The sequence below is a fragment of the Thamnophis elegans genome, chromosome 8 (assembly GCF_009769535.1).
Source record: "Thamnophis elegans isolate rThaEle1 chromosome 8, rThaEle1.pri, whole genome shotgun sequence".
Classification (NCBI taxonomy): domain Eukaryota; kingdom Metazoa; phylum Chordata; class Lepidosauria; order Squamata; family Colubridae; genus Thamnophis; species Thamnophis elegans.
Window position 1 is genome coordinate 6,273,621 of NC_045548.1, and position 22,834 is coordinate 6,296,454.

The 22,834-nt window shown below is 39.1% G+C and overlaps 1 protein-coding gene across 1 annotated transcript in view; it reads right to left on the bottom strand.

Moving 5' to 3' along the window:
- Positions 1-7,795: 7,795 nt before the first annotated feature.
- SSR1 (signal sequence receptor subunit 1) overlaps positions 7,796-22,834 on the bottom strand; it is a 19,981-nt gene continuing 4,942 nt past the window's right edge. The window contains exons 2-8 of the mRNA XM_032222829.1: positions 19,397-19,515; positions 18,307-18,394; positions 17,931-18,193; positions 15,167-15,243; positions 12,539-12,617; positions 12,055-12,148; positions 7,796-8,837 (exon numbers count right to left, since the gene is read on the bottom strand). Of these exons, the coding sequence (XP_032078720.1) occupies positions 8,770-8,837; positions 12,055-12,148; positions 12,539-12,617; positions 15,167-15,243; positions 17,931-18,193; positions 18,307-18,394; positions 19,397-19,515 (788 nt within the window). The 3' untranslated portion in view covers positions 7,796-8,769. The remainder of the gene's footprint in view (positions 8,838-12,054; positions 12,149-12,538; positions 12,618-15,166; positions 15,244-17,930; positions 18,194-18,306; positions 18,395-19,396; positions 19,516-22,834) is intronic.

The window sequence follows — 22,834 nt, forward strand, 5'->3', positions numbered from 1 at the left end:
TCTGATCCCTAACTTCACTCCCAAGTCACAGATTAGAAAGAAAAATCTTTTATTAACACAGTGATACAGTTTGCTCAGTAATTGTTTGACCAGTTTAAGATGTTCTTCCTTCTCCTGTAACATGACTTCCAAACAAATGTCATTTTGAGAATAATGGGGGGGTAGAAGCGCCAGCCAGCAAAGCTGGTGATGCGTATTAGGGAGGGTGGGAATGTTTTCTTCTAACATCATTATTGTGTAACATATAGATTTATATTGCAATTCTTGACATGTACACTGCCTGTTGTTTCCTTCTTAGCTAAGGGCAGCTAAGAAGGGGGGGAAAAACCTACACTTACATTCTGCATCAGATAATTAGTTTACAATATTGCATGCTGCCTCAAGGAAGTTTTTTTTCTAATAAATGTTATGTATAATATTCAGTAACATTTGGGACCTGAAACAAAATGTGGCAATTGGGGAGGGGGAGCAATCTGTTTTTCGAGGAAGCCCAATAACAGTCGAGAAATATATTAAAATGCAATTTAAAGCCACCTATCTCCCCCCCCCCTATATGGTTCAATTAAGAGCAATTATTAATCCTATGTGGTGTTCTGAAAATTTATGGCATTACTTTATATTCATTTTATTTATTGAACCTCTAGGCCACCCATCTTGCTAAATCATTTGGCCTTGGAAATAAGAGATTTGGGGCAACAGAGGAATGATTTCAAACAGGGTCTTGGACACCTGTTAATTGATTGCAACGGAGAGATGCATCAATAGAAACGCAATATTACATATGAAGTGAGCATCTGTTGGGGAGCTGGTAGGCCTGGATTTGTGAATACTTTCATTGTAGAAAAGTGTGCCTCTATCCTTACTCTAACAAAAAAAAAAACTAAAAAATTTTCTGCCAAAATCTGCTACCAGCTGCTGTCTGATAAAAGCAGCTACATATAAAAGAAAAGCTCCCTTGTAGAGATTCCTACTTGTAAGGCCTCAGGCTGGCAGCATATCCCACATATCTAAAACAAGACAGTAGCCATTCCCAAGAAAACATAAATTGAGATTTGAAAGAGACACCTATAACAATAGAAAAAGAAAGGGAGGGAAGAAGGAAGGAGAGGAGGAAGGAAGTAGTGAAAGGAGGGTAGAAGGAAGGGAAAGGAGAGGAGGATGGAAGGGAGAGAAAGAGAAGGAGAGAGAGTAGGAAAGGAAGAATGGGGGGGAGGTAAGGGAAGAAGAAAGAGATAAGGAGAGGTGGGTGGAAGGGAGAGAAAGAGAAGGAGAGGAGGGAGGAAGGGAGAGAAAGAGAAGGAGAGATAGTAGGAAAGGAAGAGGAAGAGTGGAGGAGAGGTAAGGGAAGAAGAAAGAGATAAGGAGAGGTGGGTGGAAGGGAGAGAAAGAGAAGGAGAGGAGGGAGGAAGGGAGAGAAAGAGAAGGAGAGATAGTAGGAAAGGAAGAGGAAGAGTGGAGGAGAGGTAAGGGAGGAAGAAAGAGATAAGGAGAGGTGGGTGGAAGGGAGAGAAAGAGAAGGAGAGGAGGGAGGAAGGGAGAGAAAGAGAAGGAGAGATAGTAGGAAAAGAAGAGGAAGAGTGGAGGAGAGGTAAGGGAAGAAGAAAGAGATAAGGAGAGGTGGGTGGAAGGGAGAGAAAGAGAAGGAGAGGAGGGAGGAAGGGAGAGAAAGAGAAGGAGAGATAGTAGGAAAGGAAGAGGAAGAGTGGAGGAGAGGTAAGGGAAGAAGAAAGAGATAAGGAGAGGTGGGTGGAAGGGAGAGAAAGAGAAGGAGAGGAGGGAGGAAGGGAGAAAAAGAGAGGGTAGGAAGAGGAAGATAGAGGGGAAGAGTAGGAGAGAGATAAGGGAAGAAAGAAGGGGAAGGAGAGGAGGAAGGAAGGAAAGAGAAGGAGGGAGAGAGAGAAAAGAAAAGAAAGAGAAAATAAGGTGGTGTCATAACAAACGCTTGGGATGGTAAACAATGCAATCCAAACTGTACTTTATAATCTCTTGAATGGAATAACAATAGTATAAGATTGGCAAAGAAAAAGAATAACTATGTGAATGTATACCTAGAACTGTACGTAAGAGAATAAGTGATAGTAAGAATATATAGCACAATATAGGTAAACAATATTTGGTTATAAATAGCTAAGTATAAATAAATATAGAATTGTACATAAAAATGGATAACGAATAAGGGGACCATGAATGCAAGATAGAAATGGATAGAAGGGAAAACACTAACTGCAAAGAAACCGATGCGGAACTGTTGTATGATATGTGATGGAACTTCTCGTTCCTATGTTGTCTTAAGTCACGTGTTTGTTCTTGTTGATGCGTTTATGTGTGTAAAATAAAAACTTTAAAAATAAAATAAGACAGTAGCTTTCTTGATAACTTAAACAGAGCAAGAAAAATGGTTAGAATCAATTGATGCTTATTGGTTCAAGACGCAAACATATAAGAAAGCAGCTATTACAATCACATATATACGGTACGTACAATATTAAGTCTTTATTATCTCAAGAGCACTTGAGTCCGTTTCTACCTTCAAGAAACCCAACCCGAAACAAGTAGCTTGGCTCAATGCCCTTCTCTTTCCAAACCAATCACTCCTGCCATGCTAGAGGGAGTAATCCTGTCCGCTCCTGCAGGTTGCGCTAGCATTTTGAACTGGGTTTAATGAACTCAAGTTTTGTTTCTAGAGAGCCCCACCATGTGGCTGGTCTTGATACTTTGCTGCTCCCAGTAATTGCAGCAAAGCATGATCAGCAAAGACTCTCTTTCCCCATTTCCTTTCCGTTTTTTCTGTAGGTCACAACCTTCCCAGACCCCGGTGTTCTCCAGATGTGTGGGATTTTCCATACTTCTCAGCCAACAGAGTCAACATTTGCACCAGGTAGACAGTCGTGGGAATGATGACACAAATACAGCTGGAAAGGCATCAGAGGTTGAGAAGAATGATCCCTGGAATTGTTTTGATACACCCACAGTGATGGTGATATCAAAAAACACCTAAGAATTGGTTAGGATTGATACTTCTTGGTATAGGTTAAACTGGTGAGACTTTTTTTTTATGAAACAAAAGGCCTGAAAGAAATGGAAAAGAATTTGCATACTGTAGCTAAATCTGTACGGCCTTCATGAATATCCATGACTTCCTGGGTATTTATGAAGTCATCGGGAATCAGGCTTGGCTTAGAGACCCGACTGTTGTACAGACACTAGTTTACTGTCAGGAAAGTTATGTTAACTTTTTCCACCAACGCAGACCAGAGTTGCACATGCAATTAATTGGTTTTAATTAGGAGTAATCTTCACATGTAACTTTTTTTCAGGAAAGTTATCTGTTTTGTACACCTAGAGGGAAAATTTAATTCTAGGAACAAACAACCTAATTTAGCTCACACATTAAATTGTCCACTTATGAACACAGGGCATTGTGGAGGCAGATGGCATTAATAGGCAAGACTTTTGAGTGGGAAAATTCCACCTGTTGAGTAAAACTTATCCACAGAGTTCCTTCCTTAATACAAAGTAAGATATGGAGCAAATTATTTTCTCTATGCACAAAGGAGCAAATAAATGCAAAATGGGAGTTTGGATGGAGCCTGCTTTATGCTGGTAAAACTATCTGCAGTAAGGCTCCACAGTATTAAACGACAAGGCATATCCTGTGGGTATCTTATTACCATTCCTCATTCCTAACAGGAGCTTGCATCAGTAACTAATTCTGGGAACCCGAAAGCAGCAATGATAATCATGCAATAGATACAAACTCTTGTGGGAAGCTATGTGTGACATGTTATTATTAAGAGTCTTCACACTGTGAAATAATCTCACTCCATAGAGCCCTTTTGTGACTCCAGTTAAGTGGTAGTTCAGAGGGATAAACCTTAATAAGAACAAAAGTACAATGGTAAGAATACAGTATTTGATTTCTTCCAAGTACAAGCACATTGTTGTAAAAAAAAAACCATCTGGTTTGTATGAAATTTCTGTGTAATATTTGAGTAATTAAAGCCAGGGAAATCATCTGGAAAAGATTTAAAGTTTTAAAGCCATTAGACTACTGGTGTCAACAGATCAAGATTCAGCTGATTAGTAAGTTATATTGACCTCTAGCCTGGTTGTAGGGTACACAAAGGATATTGGAAATAGTAGCATGTCAAGCTTACAACAGCGTAAGTAGGTACTTCCTCCAGCTTAAATATAGATACTTCATGGTAAGGTTTCAGACTCAATTCCAAAATGATGTAAAAGCAATACTTGTATATAACTTTTTAAAGTAGCTGTAACTTTTGGCCTTGTCTATTACTTATCTCAATTCATTTCAAGTTAATAGTGTTTATAACTATGATGCAATTTTGAACAACCAGTGTTGTTAAAAAAAAGATTAAATAATTTAGAAATGTTAAGAAATCAGGGTTAAAAATCTGTTCTAAATATGCTCTTAAATAAGGAAACATTTTATATGTGAACCATAAATTAAAACTTCTACCAGTATTCCACAAGTAAAACTCTATCAAACTATGCTTAATAGTTCACTCTGGTATAATAACAAATTAACTGGTATTTTCCTGATGCTTTCAACTGCAGAAACACTGATAAGACAGCAAGAATTTGATAAACAAGGTTGTTTAAAGTAGATTGGTATAAATCCAGATTAAGTTGCATTAAAATCAATAACTGTTGATTTTAATTAGACTAATGGGACAGTTGATTTGATTTTAATGAGACTAAAGCATTCAATCCCTTCTGTCCAGGACAACTGATAGTCTAGTTTATCCTTTTTGAAAAGAAAAGCAGCAAAATTTCATATAAATGTAACCTAGGCTTCATATAGATTTTTTTAAAAAACCTATAAAACAAGACAGTCCATATGCTACACTTTCATCCACTTCATACATGTTTGCCTATTTGCTGTCTCAAGTATCAAAAATGTCACCCAGACCTAGACTAGAGAATTAGCAGCTTAAGAGTGAATTGACAGATCATATTAATGTAAAAACAAATGAACCACAATTCAGCTCAGTGCATTGTGCACTCAATTAAATTTGAGTGGGATCTTCTTACCCACAATCTTGCAAAATTCTGGACATGTACTTTTGTTAATATAGTCTGCAAAAGCTCTCTACTAATGGAGAAATTCATAATTCTACATTTTAGTGCAGTTAATAACTATTTTTAATATAGGAAACTATATTAACAGATTTTCCCCAATAAGGGACGTGAAAATATTTTGTCCTATTCCTTCATGAGTCATTATTTCAGAGATAGACAATGCATACAGTTCCTAGTCAGGAGAGCCGTCTCATTCTTGTATTTGCCTTACCAGTTCCTTGCTAGCAATAGAGAATGATAAACATACCTCTCCACCTCTGTGAAAACTGCTAATTTGACAGAATTGTAACCTTTGTTCAATAATCCATAGGAGTAGACTGTTTATCTCATTTACTATGCAAGGTGAACAGTTTTATTAATACAGATAATTATTTTAATTAGAAGTAAGCATTTTGATCATATATAATTAAACCGCAACCTTCATGATCGTAAGTCCATTCAGTTCATTTATCTGAGCTATAGGGAAAATATGTTGCTAAATGGAACACCAAGCAATACAAATTATTAGTTTTAAAGTAAGCTCCTCTTCAGAGAAGAGTAAAATAGGGATAGGTGTATGTCTGTGTCTGTGACTATTTTATGTAAGTGATGAAATGGTTGAGTCCCTGAAGTATCTTCTCAGATAAGAGGATTATCAGGTTCCAAAGAGTAATGAAAACAGCCAAACACAGGAACGGTTTGAAGTGGTTTGTATTCTTCCTTCGGCACGAACTGATCAACAAAGCAATGAATAAATGTCAGAGCTGCCACCCGGGGCTCCTCACCACTTTTTATAGTTACTTAGTAATTAGAATAGCACCACCGGGCAATTAATCGTGGATTGTTGTCAGTCAGTTATCACTAGCTTTGTAGATTTACTCAGCTGTTTGTGTAGGAGTGAAGCCTGGTGAGTCTTGGCAGCTGGCCCGGATTTCTCCCCTGAATGGCAGCTCCAGGCCTCTGGGCTGGCCGGAGCTGACATGCGGCCCCCCACCACAGAGACAGCATTTGGGGAGCTACAAATAACAGTCAGGAGTCGAAGGACCCCTTCCCCCCGGTTTTGTGGGGTGTCTGCGGTGGAATCTCGCTATCAGGTGGGCGCCCTGTAGTCCTTGATATGAACCCGCGATGCCTCCGACAGGGGATAACCTTTCCATAACACAAGGTATTGTACCCGTCCCCTCTGCCATCTGGTATCTAGTATATCTTGCACTACATAGTGCTGTTCCATCTACAGTAACCGGGACTGGCAGCCGTAGCGGGTCTCCTCTGATATCAGATGCCTGAACTGATCGGAGCAGGCTGCAGTGGAAGACTGGATGTGTTTTCCCCAGTAGAGGGGGGAGTCTTAGCCGCACTATGACCGGGTTAATAGCAATAGCAGTTAGACTTATATACCGCTTCATAGGGCTTTCAGCCCTCTGTAAGCGGTTTACAGAGTCAGCATATTGCCCACTACAGTCTGGGTCCTCATTTCACCCACCTCGGAAGGCTGAGTCAACCTTGAGCCGGTGAGATTAGAACCGCTGAACTGCAGATAACAGTCAGCTGAAGTGGCCTGCAGTACTGCACCCTAACCACTGCGCCACCTCGGACGATTGGGAAAGGCCCAATAAATTTGGGTCCGAGTTTCTTACATGGCAATGGTAGTGGAGAGGTATACCCTCTGGCCTACGTGGAAAGGTCCTTGCACCTTCCGCCTTGTAAAAGTCAAGGAGGCCGGCCAGGCCGGGCCTTCATAGTAGTGCAAACAACACAACTCCTTACATATTCCTCTATGTCCCTCCTCATGTGGGGCCACCAGAACTAAGCACTAAGGAAATGAATACATTGTCAGAGCTGCGACCCGGTGCTCCCCACCACCTTTTATAGTTACTTAGTAATTAGGATAACCTGCACCTCGCACATGCGCACACCCATCCCCTCGTAACCCAAAACAAACAGCACCCAGCAATTAATCGTGGATTGTTGTCTTGGCAGCTGGCCCGGATTTCTCCCCTGAATGGCAGCTCCAGGCCTCTGAGCTGGCCGGAGCTGACATGGATGATACAAAAGTATTAGGTCTCAGTGTCATATCCTGAATCTTTGTTTGCTTTCTTGATTTGCTCCATGGCCAAGGTTAAAAGATTAAAAAAAATACAGTGGTACCTTGGTATTCAACAGTTTTGAAACGCATCAAATTTGGTACTCCATGCATTTTGCTGTGAACATTTTGTCCTGGCACTCAACTGTTTGGTACTCAATGCACAAGCTAGAACTTGTCAATGTCAGCTGCCTTATGACTCACTACATTATTCCTTATGGGAAGAATTGTTTGATACTCATTGTTTTTGGTACCAATCACACCTCCTAGAACCAATTAATGATGATGTACCATTGTATTAGGAATTAACATATTGCTTTAATACTGCTTCTAATCTTCAATCCTACTTTTAGATACTGAATTGTATTGGTGCAACAGACCCAGATTGTTGGGGGCAATATGCTGACTCTCTGTAAACCGCTTAGAGAGGCCTGAAAGGCCTATGAAGCGGTATATAAGTCTACTGCTATTGCTATAAATATCATATTTTAGCAGTATTTAGCAATTACAGACCCAGGAGATCAAAATTAAACCATATAAGTTATGGAATTAATGTAGCTTTTGGTTCTCAAGTACTCAATCTAACTGGAAATTAAGACTTCAAAAGAGAAGAAGCACAAAATACAAAAATAAAACGTAAGTTACATTTTTACTGTCATTTCAAAACTTTTTTCCTATACAATCAAATATGGGAAACAGAAGAGCACAATTCTGATGAATGGTTCACAAGTTGTTATCCAAAGAAACGTTCAGGTATGTCAAACCTTATATCCAGCTTTATCTATGAAATTGTATAGACTTTGTTATCCATGATTGTGTTTCTGAATGGTGGGAGAATCCCTGAATTTATACTGACGAGGCTTGATTTTAAACAATTTGAACTAGCATTCAAAACTCACCTGGTCAAACACTTGACTGAAGTATATTTCCAACATTTACAAATGCACAGTTATATTGCAATCAAAAGGAGACAGATGTCAAAAACGAGCAGACAACCCAAATTTCAGAACTGCAGCTGCTGTAGGAAGAATTGGATGTATATGCAAGGACATTTGGGACCTCAGAATCTGTGCACTTTATCACATCAGCAGCCATTAAAAAATACTGCTCAGAGCAGTTACTCCTGCTTGTGCCTTTAGAATACAAAACTGTGATTCAGTGCTTTATGAGAGACTCAACATGCGTACTAAAAATAGTTGCATACATGTAGCACAGAGTGAGATCAATGACTCAAGTACTAAATAAGAAAATGCATAAAGACCTCGTATAACAGGACACAATTAGAACAAGATGGGAAATGACATCTTTGTCTGTGACGAAGAATCAGAAACGAAAGCATGCAAATGACAAATCAGCATTATGAAGAGACTCTGAAGGCACGTTTCAGAAAGCACAATGATTTGCAATTAAAAGTTTCTTTAAAAGGAACTTGAAGTGCATTTTTAGCAATGTTCTCTGAACACAACTAAATGCTTAGTCCAAATATTTCATAGTATTCTCCGCAGTCAATATGGCTTTCGGCATATTTCAACTCCCAATTCAAGCCAAACACTAGGGAGGGTTTTGATGGCTGGGTTAGCAAAGGTTGACTGGGCTAACAAAATTTACTCATCGGAGCCCACTGATCTCTTCTGCGTTCTCTTGCGTGGCAACCGTCTTGGGGAAGCTTTATCTGTAGTTTTAAAAAAAAATGAACAGCCCTTACTTAACACTATGGGTTAAAGAAACATTCTTTGGCAGACAAAAGATACAGTATTTATTTTAAAAAAATTATTATGCAGACATCACTCTCAAAATATGGTACACACTAGTTAGGAACATGCAACTGCTATCTGATATGTACCTAAAAGAATGGGAAACCAGATATCCAGTGCTTGCTCTGGTTTGGAAATGGGGCAGCACTGAGTCAAGTCTTTCTGCACAATTCATTTACTCTACCTTCAAGAGGATTAATGTACTTTATGGTAAGTGGCTGTAAGGAAGAAGAATGCATATGCCCTATTTTCCTCTGTAGCTCAGAGCAGCCAGTTCTAAAAATAATCTCCATAGCCACGTTTGAGAATATCCTAGCTATACTTTGCACTAAGTAGAAAAGATGCTGTAATACGGAAAAACATTATGTTAATCACTGAGAAGCAAACAAAGTTTACGCTAACGTATTACACTTTTTTGGGAAAAGCCAAATTAATATTCAAGGAGTCCATGTTGATTCTCAGTCATCCAGGTCATGGTTGTCCCAAAGGTGCTTTTTCAAGAGGCAACTGGATTTTTTGGTTTTTCTTTGAAGATATTTCGCTCTGAGCTGAAGATGATTCTTGGATGAAAAGTGAATCATCTTTAAAGAAAAACCAGCAAGTCTAGTTGCCTCTTAAAAAGGACCTTCGGGACAATATTCAAGGAGTCACATGACATTTTAAACATAAGTCTGAATGCAACCGATCAGCTTATAGTGTTGTACTTTTGTTTACCTAACCACAATTAGTTTTGGGGCTGGGTTTTTCTTAAAGTTGGCAATTCACAGGGCTGCAATTACAGCAGAATCTGTAATTAGCAGAATAATTACACTGACTAAATATGATGGCACACTTTTTCTGATAAGCTGGGGAACGTTGATGCACACTGGAGAAGTAGAAATCTAATTCCATCTGTTAACTCCCGGAACAAAATTGCTCCAAATCTACTTTGACTCTCAATTGCATTCTGCCCATTTTTATAACCCTGTCATATCTATTAGCCAGTATTTTACCTAGCCATATCCTCAACTCCATCACTGCTTGTTAGGATTATCTCACAGAAAATGCAGTGCAAATTAATTTAGTTCTGGAAGCACCCAATTATTTGATATGTTTGCACCAATTAATGCAGCGTTACAGACTTTTTCTTCTGTGTTAATTGCCCACATACTAGCCATAACAAAAACATAAATACCAAGTTCAGTCAACCTAAATCTTTTCTGTAATCTCCTTTCAAAATTCATAATGAATTTCTGCACACTAACATCCTTGATTTCATAATATAGAATTAATGAAAGGCAATAACTAAATATGCCACAGAATTTCTGAAAATTGTTATTTAAAGAAAATCTCATATTTTCTTTAGGAAATTATATATTAAATACTGTAGCAAACTAAATAAAACATTACAGAGGGGATATCTAATTCTGAATTATGCTATGGTCATACATTAATGCACTTAAAAGTTAAATAAGGGAATCCTGCCTCTGTTATGTGAAGAGCATTGCTGATGAAACCTTCACTAAGCTATCATCCCTTTAGTTAGCTTATACTTTATTTAAGAAACAGTGCGTCTTACAGCAATACATGTTACTTTACTGAGGACCCAGATTGTTGGGGGCAATATGCTGACTCTCTGTAAACCGCTTAGAGAGGGCTGAAAGCCCTATGAAGCGGTATATAAGTCTACTGCTATTGCTATTGCTATAAATACATGTTACTTTCCCTGCAAAAATAACAACTTCTCTGTCATTTAAATTCTAACACAATATGTAGAGTTCAGAAATGAAACACTACATTAAGAGATACTTTTATTACTGCATACTATTTATAAGCTTTGCACTGAATGAAAGCATATAGCAATCTATATTTAAAATATTTTAAAACAATCTATTCAGGGCATATACTGCACATATGTTTAAATTCCATTACCTCCTCTAGAGAAGTGATTTGATATAACATTTTGCAATGTATTTTGCCACCCCACCCCCCCAAAAATGCCCATTGGATTAGCCAATTCAGACGTATGGCTATGTGATTCACTTTAACAACCACATATTTCATTTAACAGAAACAATGACTTATTTAATGACCAACATAAAAAAGTCATAAAATCAAGACTGGCACATGGTGACTCAACTAATGACCACAATGTCAGAACCACGTATTCCAGGCTCAATTGTCGTTGTAAATTACCTGGCAACTACCTGCAAAGATAAAACTTTGAACTACACAATCTGAGAGTGTAAGTAATCAGAAATTAGTGGACTGGCATATATCAAGCATGTATTTCATGGCCATGCTAAAAAAAAAAAAAATAGAAGTAAATCTCATAGCATTATATAACTGCTAGAATGAACAAGTAGAAATAATTTTGAAGCCGAAAGAATGGGATGGGTATTCCAAGCATGCTGAAAGTAGTCCAACTTTAAACTAGAAGTGGGAATGATCTACTTTAAGTTCAAAATATTTCACCTTCTAATTGGATAAGATTTATTTAATACTCCTACAAAATATGCAGCAGCTATTTGCCAAGTTTTTATTAAAGCTGGTGAAATCCATCAAACTTTAGTATTATCACTGCATGCAGTTATTATATAACCAATCACCAGGAACAAATTCTATGTGAAATTTTAAAAGCCTCAACCCAGTAAAGTATATCTCACCTCTTCTACTTTGCACTGAAGGCAGAGAAAAACAAACAAAATAAGATATTAACAAAGTTTATAAGAATTTTAAAAATGTAATGTATTTGAAATTATTTTTGAGTTAAATAGAAACAGCAAAATTTAACATCCCCCAATGTCCTCAAATCTGTTACAGAGGCTAATTAGCATCATCAATAGTGGTGGAATTACAGACACAATGCCACTAATGATGCCCTTCTGATTAATGGAATCTTCACATTCTAAATCTGTTCTTGACAGAAGGAAAATCTCCAAAACACAAAGGAAAGGAAAGGGGAGGAAAACAGGAAATTCTGTTGCCTTTTTTCAACACCGAATATAGTCTAAAGTTTTGTTCTTGCCATTAAATACATTTACTGAAAACAGCCTACTGTATTTAAAGTCAATTTTGAAGTCAATTTTCCACTGAGAGATACACTTTTTTACAATGTAAATAAATTTACTACAGACAACCTGCCTTGATACTTACTGATCTGATTTAAAGTTTCTTGAGGAATCCAACTCATATCAACATCATTCTGATTAGAGGTTCCCATCTCTACTTTTTGAGCTGGTCTTTTTCTCTGAGGGGATTAGAAACAAAAGTAACAAATAAAATATTATCATCTATAAAGTCACAAAAGAAGACTTATTTCTTCTATGGAATTTAGAGTAAGGCAGAATTCTCCAACGTTTCCAGCTTTGCAAACTTGGAGAGGGGGGGAAAGAGGGGATGGTTCGCACAAGTGAGGGAGGATATGCTTATGCGCGCGCACTCATGCTTGCTGGCCATTTTGCACGGCCCAGTGGCAAACTCCTCATGGCCCACAGCTTGGGGACCCTGGAATAAAGCATACAAATTTCACAGTCCTTACGCCCATCCACATAACGCTAGAGACCACCCTCTCAACTTAGAAGAAACAACGACAGTATTCTATAGTCAGGTCAAAGACTAATTAAAAATAGCTACTTACCTTCCTAGATTCCAACAACTGATGTAGACCAACAATGACAAGTAGGCCAAGTCCCGACAGGAACATATACATAAAGATCCTTATTTAGAAAGAGGAGAAAGTCTAATAAGATTCTTTTAAGGCAATTTTTTAAAAAAAAAAAATCTCTGGACAGTCATAAAAACTATGCAGGATGGATGATATCCTAATATAAGGTTTTCCTAACAATAATCCAAGGATTTGTCCCCAGATGTATTTATTTTATGCATTTATTAATCAAATGTATACAGCTGCCCATCTCACAGAAAGTGACCCTGGCAGCATGTAACAATCCAATAAAACAGTAAAATAAAATAAAAAACTATTACCAAAACTTGTTATATAATAATTATTAAAAGGCCACCCAAAACTATAAAATTAGAACTAAAACAAGAAAAGAGAAAATTAGCCAAGGGATATTAATAATAATGGAGCCCCATCACATATTCACTTGTCCTCTGGGTTCAAGCTTGCTGACATAACCAGGTCTTGAGGAACCTTTGAAAGCTCAGGGGTGACAAAGCTGACCTAATCTCTTTGTAATGAATTCCACAATGAGGGTGCCACAGCAGAAAAGGCCTGTCAAATGTACTATGGTCTGTTAAATGTAATTCCCTAGATGTCGGAACCTGTAACATACCCATTATGTTGGATTTGGTAGGACAGGTAGATGAAATCATAAAGAAGAAATCCATCCAATAACCTGGAGTCATATAACAATATAGATCTTTAAAGGCCCCACTGTGTTGGATCTGGAAGCAAATTGGTAACCAACCAGCAGAGGTGTCATGCGTGCTCTATCAGAAATACATGTAAATGCTCACTGTGCTGCATTTTGCACTAGTTGAAACGTCCAGATACTCTTCAGGGGCAGCCTCATGTGGAATGAACTGCAGTAGTCCAATCAGAAGGTGACTAGAATGAGTGACAAATAAGGCCCCTTGATCCGGAAATGGATATAACTGGCACACAATATGAAGTTACGAATGGCCCTCCTAGCCACGACTACCTACTCTTCAAGCAAGTCATGAGTCCAAGAGGAACCCCATATTGTGCACTGTGACCCGACAACAGCGCGTCGACAGAAGGGCGATTTAAGTTAAGGTAAGGGTTAGGTTTAGCGTTAGGTTTAGTGTTATGTTTAGGATTAGGATTAGCGTTACGTTTAGGGTTAGCGTTACGTTTAGGGTTAGCGTTAGGTTTAGAGCGCACTTCTGTCGCCGCGCTGTTGTCAGCACGATTCAGTGCTCATTCGTCGGCGTGGTTTAGAACTCGCGGTTTTATTAGGCGTGGTTTTGTTGGTCGCCCTTTTGTCAGTGAACCATTGCGCACAATTGAATTGTTTGGGGGCAATTCAACCTCATCAAGCACCAAAGATACTACAGACCTAAAACCAGAAGTTGCCCAAACTAAAAACTACTCAGTCTTGCAAGGGTTCAGTTAAAGCCTCCTGTTCCCTATCCAGACCCTCATTCTCCAACACTGGCATAGTACATCCACAGCATCGCTTAATTCGCCAAGAACAAAGATGCACAATTGGATAGCATCAGCATACTGATGATACTATACCCCATAGTGATGGGTGAGCTTATCCAGGTATCTCATGTAGATGTTGAATAAGAAAGAAACAGCACCAACCCCTAGGGGACCCCATCTAGAAGGGGATGAGGGAGAGATCTTTTCTCCCCAATCAATACTAGCTAGAATCAATTAACCAGGAGAAAGGAGGTGACCAGGGGAATGTTGAGCTGCCCACCCCCAATCCTGAGTCAAATCCAGAAGGATACCATGGTCAATGGTATCAAAAGCCTCTAGAGGTCAAATAAATTAAGGATGGATGCATTATCACCATCCCATCTGTGCCAGAGATAATTCAAAAAGTACAATCAATGATGTTTCTGTTCCATATCCAGGTCTGAAACCTTATTGACAAGGAGCCAGATAATCAATTTCATCCACAGTCCTCTGAAGCTGTTGCACAACCATCTCTTCAATCACCTTCCACCAAGAGGAAGTTGGATACTGGGCAAACGTTCTCCAGTATCATTGTGTGGGTGTGGGTGTCTGTCTGTCTAGCAATGGCTTCCTGAGCAGGGGGCAACCTGAGATCTCCTTAAGAGGTAAAACAACAACTCACTCACTCCAAGAACAACCAGCCATTGTTATGATTCACTCACACAATACCCTCTGAACTGCTTTCACAAAACAGGAGCATGGATCTTAAGAGCAAGTGGTTGAACTCAAAGTCCTAAGAACCTTAGTCACTTCTTAGGTCCAACAATTTCTAATTATCGTTGGAATGCCTGGATTAGATTATAATAAATTAATGTATGATATCACTATCTAAGTAACCTTGGTGAGACAACCAGCTGCTAATCACAATCAGTATTTGATTTAATATACAAATAATGATGGATGCACAATATGTTATAGTTTCTTAGTGTTTGTGATAGCAAGCTGCTTTTTCTCTCTCGGTCTCCAGGGTTTGGTGATTAAAAAACAAGGGAAACCTTAACCTTTTCAAAACCTAAACGTATGTTGTTTTATAATAGCATAAAAGGTCTGGCTATCACCATTACAAAAATTAGTTAGCAGAATAAGTAAACTTACGTTTCACCATCTAATCCATCTTCTCTTTCAATAATTGTAACAGTTTGATTGAAGACAGCATCTTGGAAGAAATTCCCCTAAAATGAAATATATTAAAAGGCTATCAGATTCAGGCCATCAAATGGCACTATTGTTACAGGGGAATCCAGAAAAAAAGTATATTCCTTGCACTTGTTTAGTTTTCTGCAAAACAAACTGTATATTTATACCTATACTTAGATAGACAGACAGGCAGACATACACTATATTGCCAAAAGTATTCACTCACCCATCCACATAATCAGAAGCAGTTGTGAGCGAATACTTTTGGCAATATAGTATAGATACAGATACAAAGTATGAATGGTATTTGTTAACTATTCATGATTGCCAATCTTTTTGCAGCCAAACTTTTAAAGTTATTTTTTCAGCTATCAAATGTTTCAATAAACGAGCGAATTACTTATATCACTCTAGAACAGTGGTCCCCAACCTTTTTATTGCCGCGGACCAGTCAGCCTTTGATAATTTTACCGTGGCCCGCTGAGCGCGTGCAGGGGTGGGGGGGCGTTGTTCGCCACGACACATTGATTGTTTATATATCAGATTGTTTTGATTAAACAACTTTTATTTTATTGTATTTAAACATGCCTTACAAAATAAAATACAATTACATAAATATAAAGTGCTTTAATATGCCCCCCCCACCCGGACAGACTTATGTTCCTCAAAGACCATCCTGAACCCTCAACCCGGACCAACCTTTCTGCCCGCCCTCCCCCTCCCCACCACATTCGGCGGGCAAAGAACAGAGCGCGCGCGCGCGAATGCCGTGGAGAGAGAGAAAATAAATATATATATATAAATATATAACTGTTTGGGAGTAAAAGCGGGGAGGCGCACCCGGCGGGGGGGGGGAGGAGGAGGAAGGAGGGTGGGAAGGAAGCTGGCAAGCGAAGAACAGAAAGTAATTAGCAAGGATTAAAACGACCTGCCGGAAAAAGGAGAGGGGAAAAAAAACACCAGATCTGACGGCTAGTGCAGCCTCCACCGGAGGGGCTGCAGAAACACACACCGCCAGTCCTGTCCTTCCTTTCCAACCAGTCTCTCTCCGCGCGCACATACACACACACACACACCACACAAACACACACCCGCCGGCAGATATGCACGCACACACACTTTTTTTTTTGCAATTGGCAGAACTACGGTTTTCTTTCTTTTTAAAAAAAATAATTAAATGGAGGTGGGGGGGGTGTGGAGAGAAAGGGAGAGAAGCGGACACATAAAACCGAGCCGCACTCGCGAACCACAGCATGCATCTGGGTGACAGGGAGAAAGCAGGAAAAGCTGAGGAGAGAGCTTTAGGAGCTTTAGCGGAACAAACGGTGGTGGTGGAGGAGGAGGAAGAGGGTGGCGATGATGATTGGGGGAGGTTTGAAAAAGCAGATCCAAGCGCAAAAGTTACTGAGTCATTTCAGCGGCGACCGGAACAGTTTTCTTGACTCCCTCCCTCTCTCCTCTCTCACTCTCTCTTTCCCTGGCAATGGATCGGTGTGGGAGGGGGGGAGAGAGAAGGGAGGAGACGGCGAGGGAGGGAGGGAGGGAGAGAGAGCCGAGGGTGGGACCAAAGGGGGGGGGAGAGAAATGCATTTAAGAGGAGCGGATTTAAAAGAGCGATCATGGCCCCCGGCCGCTGCGCGGCCCGGTGCCAGGTACTCCACGGCCCGGCACCGGTCCGCGGACCGGGGGTTGGGGACCACTGCTCTAGAACAGTGGTTCTCAACCTTCCCAATACCGCAACACTTTAATACAGTTCATGTTGTGGTGACCTACAACCATAAAATTGATCTCGGTTCCTAAGACCATAGAAAATATTTGTTTTTCTATTGTCTTAGGCGACCCCTGTGAAAGGGTTGTTCGACCCCCAAAGGGGTCCCGATCCACAGGTTGAGAACCACTGCTCTAGAAGATGAGATTTTCAGATCATTTTAATATTTCCCCTAAATATTAAGATACAATAGTTATTTTGGGTGAATGGAATAGATTTATAACTACATTGACCTTAGTAAATGTTTAGCATTCTTACTTTAGTGGAAGACTGAACATTATTTAGCAGTTGACTATCAAATTCTAGTGATGTGTTTTTTTAGCCTGAAGAGAGAGCTGACGGCTGAATGCAGCTGACAATTTGTACAGTATTGCCTTATCATAATAGCAGCTCTAAATACCTCAGATTTTGACTTTTTAAAAATTTTGACTTTTCTCTTCAAGCCACAGCAGTTATTAAGAAATTGTTTTGGATAAGATTAAGGAAACAAGAAACTTTCTACTGGAATGCTGATCAGTGAGGAAAATACTGTAACTAAGAACTAATAGAATATTCAGGAAATACTCTCAATAAAATATGCCTCCATAGTGATCAAAAGAAGATATGAAATATGCAAGCATAAATATAGACTGACATGGGTAAGGCAAATGTGGAATTTTGAAATGTCCTATTATCTTTCTAAAAAATGCATTGTTCTACATAGCTAATATCTTGTACAATATCTTTATTAATCTAACCCAAATAGGCAACAAAACAAGTCATAACCTACAATATTCAAAAATCATCCTAATACATAGTAGCAGAATTAGCAGCACATCTCCCCAAGGATTAAGAGAGACTAACTGGCTGACCAATTTGTACATTAATATCAGGTGGCATTGCCACAAAAACACAGACAAATGCTAAATGAATACCGTTATCTTATAGTTAGTCAAATCCCATATCCTCACTTACATTTTGATCTTTGTAATTCAAATTGATAACCAGTCCAAAGGGACGGCCACCCATAGGCTCTGCAGGAATGAAGGAATATTCAAATGTGGCTTGTCTCTGCGGTGGAACAACTGTGTTCAGAGAAAGAGCAGTGAAATTCTGAATAAAAAACTGATAATCTTGTGGGTACCGGAATGAAGCATCTAGTGATTCTACAACGAAGTCTTCTGTACCCTTATTAGTAAAACCTACTAAAAACTTCACAATGTTGTTTGCTGGAAAATCTAGGGAGGAAAAGAATGAAAATTCTTAGTGTTTCATTTTTAAGTTGTAATTAAAAACAAAACAAAACAGGTAAGATAAACTGGCCCAATGTGGAATTCAAAATATGTTTTACCTTCTCCTTTCACAAACAAGATTGTTGTATCAGCATTAGGTGATGCTTTAGGTTCTCCTGATAGATCATCTTCCTCTTTCTCTTCTGTCTAATATAAAATAATGTTTGAAAAGCCCATGAGAAACAGTGAAGCAATGAACAGCCAGAATATATAAGTTTGATTGTATACTCCCACATAAAAGTACTTCAATATACAAACACATTAATTAACCTAGGGTTTTCAAAGCTACAATTTTAAAAAAATGATATTTAGGTCAGAGTGTTTCAAACTGCGTTCTGGACAACACAAAATTTCCACAAGAACATAAGTGGGTTTGGTGAAAACCAAAGGCTCCCTCAAAAGAAGCCAATTTTCAATGACAGTGTTTTACTTGGTCATCAGGGATTCTGAGAAATTTTGTTTTTAACAGATTCTTTGGAGAACGTTTGAAAACCCTTGGCCTAGCCCTAGATGATACACTAAGTATTATGTAATGAAACAGGCATAGACTATAATGAAGTTAAATATATTTAACAAATTGATAAAATACTCCTAAACCAGATGACAAGATTATTAAAACTGAAAATTTGCTGCAGTTACATTGAATATATTAGCATTTAATTGAGCGGTTCCTTAAAACTCAGTTGTAATCCAAATTTAGAAGCCAGTGGTCTAAAAATATATATATTGATGTCCTGAACCAAATGGGATCAAATTAATTATATTTAACTATATTAAGAGGCATTAATTTTATGAATACTGCTTACCTCAGTATCAGAAATCACTGCAAAGTAATTGAACCCAAGCAGTTAAATTCGTAAAGCATATTTAATGCTGTTTCATCAAATCAGACTTTTATTTAGATTTATTACATTATAACATTTGGCATTATATGCATAATTACATTTGTCTCACATATAGCTGCATAATGCTTCTTAATAACTAAGTGATATATATATTTCAACTAGGAAAACTACTTAGTACAGTATATTCTATTTCAGTTGCGGCCGCAAACATCACAATTGTGACAACGTTAACACTACTGGTAACCTATCTATTGTTCAAATAGTGCTGATAAAGCATAAAATTTACAGAATGTTGTAGCCGTACCAATTCTGTGGGTTCATCTTCTTCAACTTCAGCTTCATCATCTTCATCCTCAACTACTGAATCTTCTATCGCTTCTTCATCTTCAGTAGCATCTTGGGCAGCTACAAGCAAGCCGGAACCTAGAGAAATGAGAATGAAAGTTTACTCTTATTGGAAAAAGCACTAGAAAACTATTCAAAAGGAGCCACAGTTTTTTTTTTTTAAATAATCAAACTACTCTCAAAAGTATGCAACAATTAATATATATATTTATGTACCGTGTTTTCCCCAAAATAAGACAGGGTCTTATTTTCTTTTGATCCCCGAAAGCGCTTGGTCAACTCATGGCTGCTGCTGTGTTGCAATATTTTTGGGCAGGACTTATTTTAGCGCATGCGCTCAAAAGCCCAATTGGGGTTATTATCTGGGGAGGTCTTATTTTCAGGGTAGTAATTATTATACAAAACACCACATTTCATTTATGTTACTGTAGTTCTATTGCAGATTGAAATTACGGTATTGAAATGCCTTAATAGTACAGATACTTCAATTGTTCGGTAATCATTCAAAGTTACAACAATGTTGAACAAGGAGGGTTATGACAGCTCCTCAAGGGTTCTGGCTGTCACAGCATCCCAAAGTCACATGCTTGTGATGTGGGGGCTTGGCATCAAGCTCACGATTATACTGTCACAGTCAGCTATGGTCATGAGATCATGATTTCTGACATTCCCTGTCAGCTCCCTATAAATGACAGCAACCTGAATTGAATCCTTAAACGGAGCATGAAGGTGCCTGAGGGTTTGGGGAGGACCCTAGGAGGAAAGAAAGCTGTCACAGCCCTGAGCCTCAGCTTACATCCTGCCCCAGAGGACCTGGGATGCTTCAGCCAGTTACAAGACCCAGCAGTGCACATAACTTGATCCACTACAGAAGAATGGAGAATGATGCTCGTTTGTCAGTAGCAGGAGAAAAATAGTTGAAGATGAGCAGGGCACAACAGTTCCTGTAAAGTGAAGGGCAGTGGGGGCAATTGGGGGTTGGCAGAATGGTGCTGGCATGGCAGGCTGTGAGCAGCAGCAGCACTAGGGCTGAAGCTGAGGCATGGGGCAGGCTGAAACTGCTGAAAGGTTGCTGTGCAGTTATCAAAAAGATATAGATGGGGAGGAGATAAGTGGGGGGGGGGGGTGTTGCAATATGCCTGCTGTTCTAAGTGCTGGTGGGCCAGGCAGGTGGATGAGGTTTCCTAGGCCATGGCAGCTTTGTGTCACACTGCAAGGCCAGACCGGGGTGGATGGGACTTCCAAGGCCAACTGCAGCTTTTCTTTTAAAAAACAAAAGCAAAAAACCCTGAATGAAATGAATTACTTTACCTAAACCTCTAATTCTATTTCTTTTAAATTAATACTTAAATTTTTACTTGGAAGCATTGATATAATTCCACAAACAATCAAGTGAGGGTTGGTGTCACAAGTTATTTAATCATAACACTTTGCAGAACCTGGTGGTATAAAGTATTCTCTAAAATGTTCTTTGGTCTTCTCTGTTGTTATTACTCTTACTACTACTATTATTGGAAATTTTATACGGGCTACCCATTTTACATATCCAACATTGGATAGCAAACAACAATCCACATTACCTAATAAAACCCCCAGCAACAAACAAAAAGCAAGAATACAATAATGAGTAACTGAGGTATCCATAACACAACCATACCTATAGAGGCCTCCTCTGATATCCAAGCTCAGTTCTTGGAGGACTAGTCAGGTCTTCAAAGCCTTTTGGAAGGCCTGAATCTCAAGAAGGAGCTTTTCCCAAAGAGCAGGCATGTCTCCCAGATCCCACCAGATGGCATTGTTTAATAGAAAGGCGCTAGAGTAGATCCAGCCTGTCAGATCTGGTGAAACAGACTGAAATGCCCAGAAATAGGCAGTCCCACAGGTAATCTAGTCCTTGGTCAGCTAGGGCTTTAAAGGTGACAACCAGCATCTTAAATTCCACCTAGACACATACTGGGATGCAATGCAGTTTGTGCAATAGCTATGTTGCATGGATTACATTGCCCAGAACGGCTGCATTCTCTGAAACTTCAGAGTATTTTTTCAAGGTATGTTCTCAGTGTTTTTCAACCTTTTTTGTGCAAAGGCACACTTTTTTCATGAAAAAAATCACGAGGCACACCACCATTAGAAAATGTTAAAAAATTTTAACTCTGTGCCTATATTGACTATATATAAAGTAATTTTCCCACGGCACACCTTACACTATGTCACGGCACACTAGTGTGCCGCGGCACAGTGGTTGAAAAACACTGTTCTATGCAACCCCACTGCAATAATCCAATGTAGAAGTAAGTAAAGCATGAGGGATAGCAAACATAGTCTTCTGGCCCAAGAATGGACACAGCCGGTGCAGAAAGTGGATTTGTGCTCAAGCTCCCCCTCCCCCCCCTTCCCAAGACTGTTAGGTGCTCTTTGAGCTGAGACATGAATTGAGGAGGACTCCTAACTTGTAACTCTAACCAACTAGATTCAGGGAGGGTGCTATTCACTGAGAGCTAAAGCTGAACGAACCTCAACCAAATCCAGAGGTTGAGCTTGTCCAGAGATTTCATTGAGTATTAAGCAGGAGTGAGAGGAGAAAACAAAGCTCCGAGGCACCCATGTAAGAAATCTCTGTCCATACCAACCAACCAACACTGACTGGAACTGGCCCTGGAGGAGACTTACAGCAACACACTATTCTGCTTTCCTCCAGTCCTAGCCTTCTAAGACAGTCCAGAAGAATACACTAAATGATAACAAAAGCTACTGAAAGATCCAGGAAGACAAAGATGACATCACCAAAGCTCATCCCCCAGTGCAACCAATGCTATCTTGGCATCATAGTCCACTGTGAAGCTTGACTAAAAAGGCTCCAGATAATCAGCTTCTCCCAGGGGACCTTAAACTGTGCACCTCATACCTCCCCAACAACTTTCCCTAAAAAGAGAAGGCTGGAGAAGAAAATTGTACAGTACTGAACTATTAGATCCCAAGATAACTTTTTCAGGGGATGGATCATCACCTCTTCAGATCAGCCTCAAGCACAGCTCAAATGACCAATAGTGCTTCTAAGCTCCATGTAATCCAGATGTTTTTAGAAAATAAAAATTATTTAACATAAAAAGTCTAGCTCATTGGTTTTTAAAACTTTCTATTATATACATATCTTGTAATTAGCTATTAGCTACCAATGATAACTATTTTATGAGGGTGCCCTTTTCATGATCTCAAAATGTACAGAAAAATAGGATTCCGAACGAACTTGTTTGCCAACATTGGACATAGCATTAAATGAGAAAATATATAATAAAGGTTTTCAAGTCATCTTCAAATAAGAGAGGCCAAAGCAAATTTGTCTATAGGGAAAAGAAACAATCAAATTTTCCTTTCTCTTATGACATTAATTTGAAAA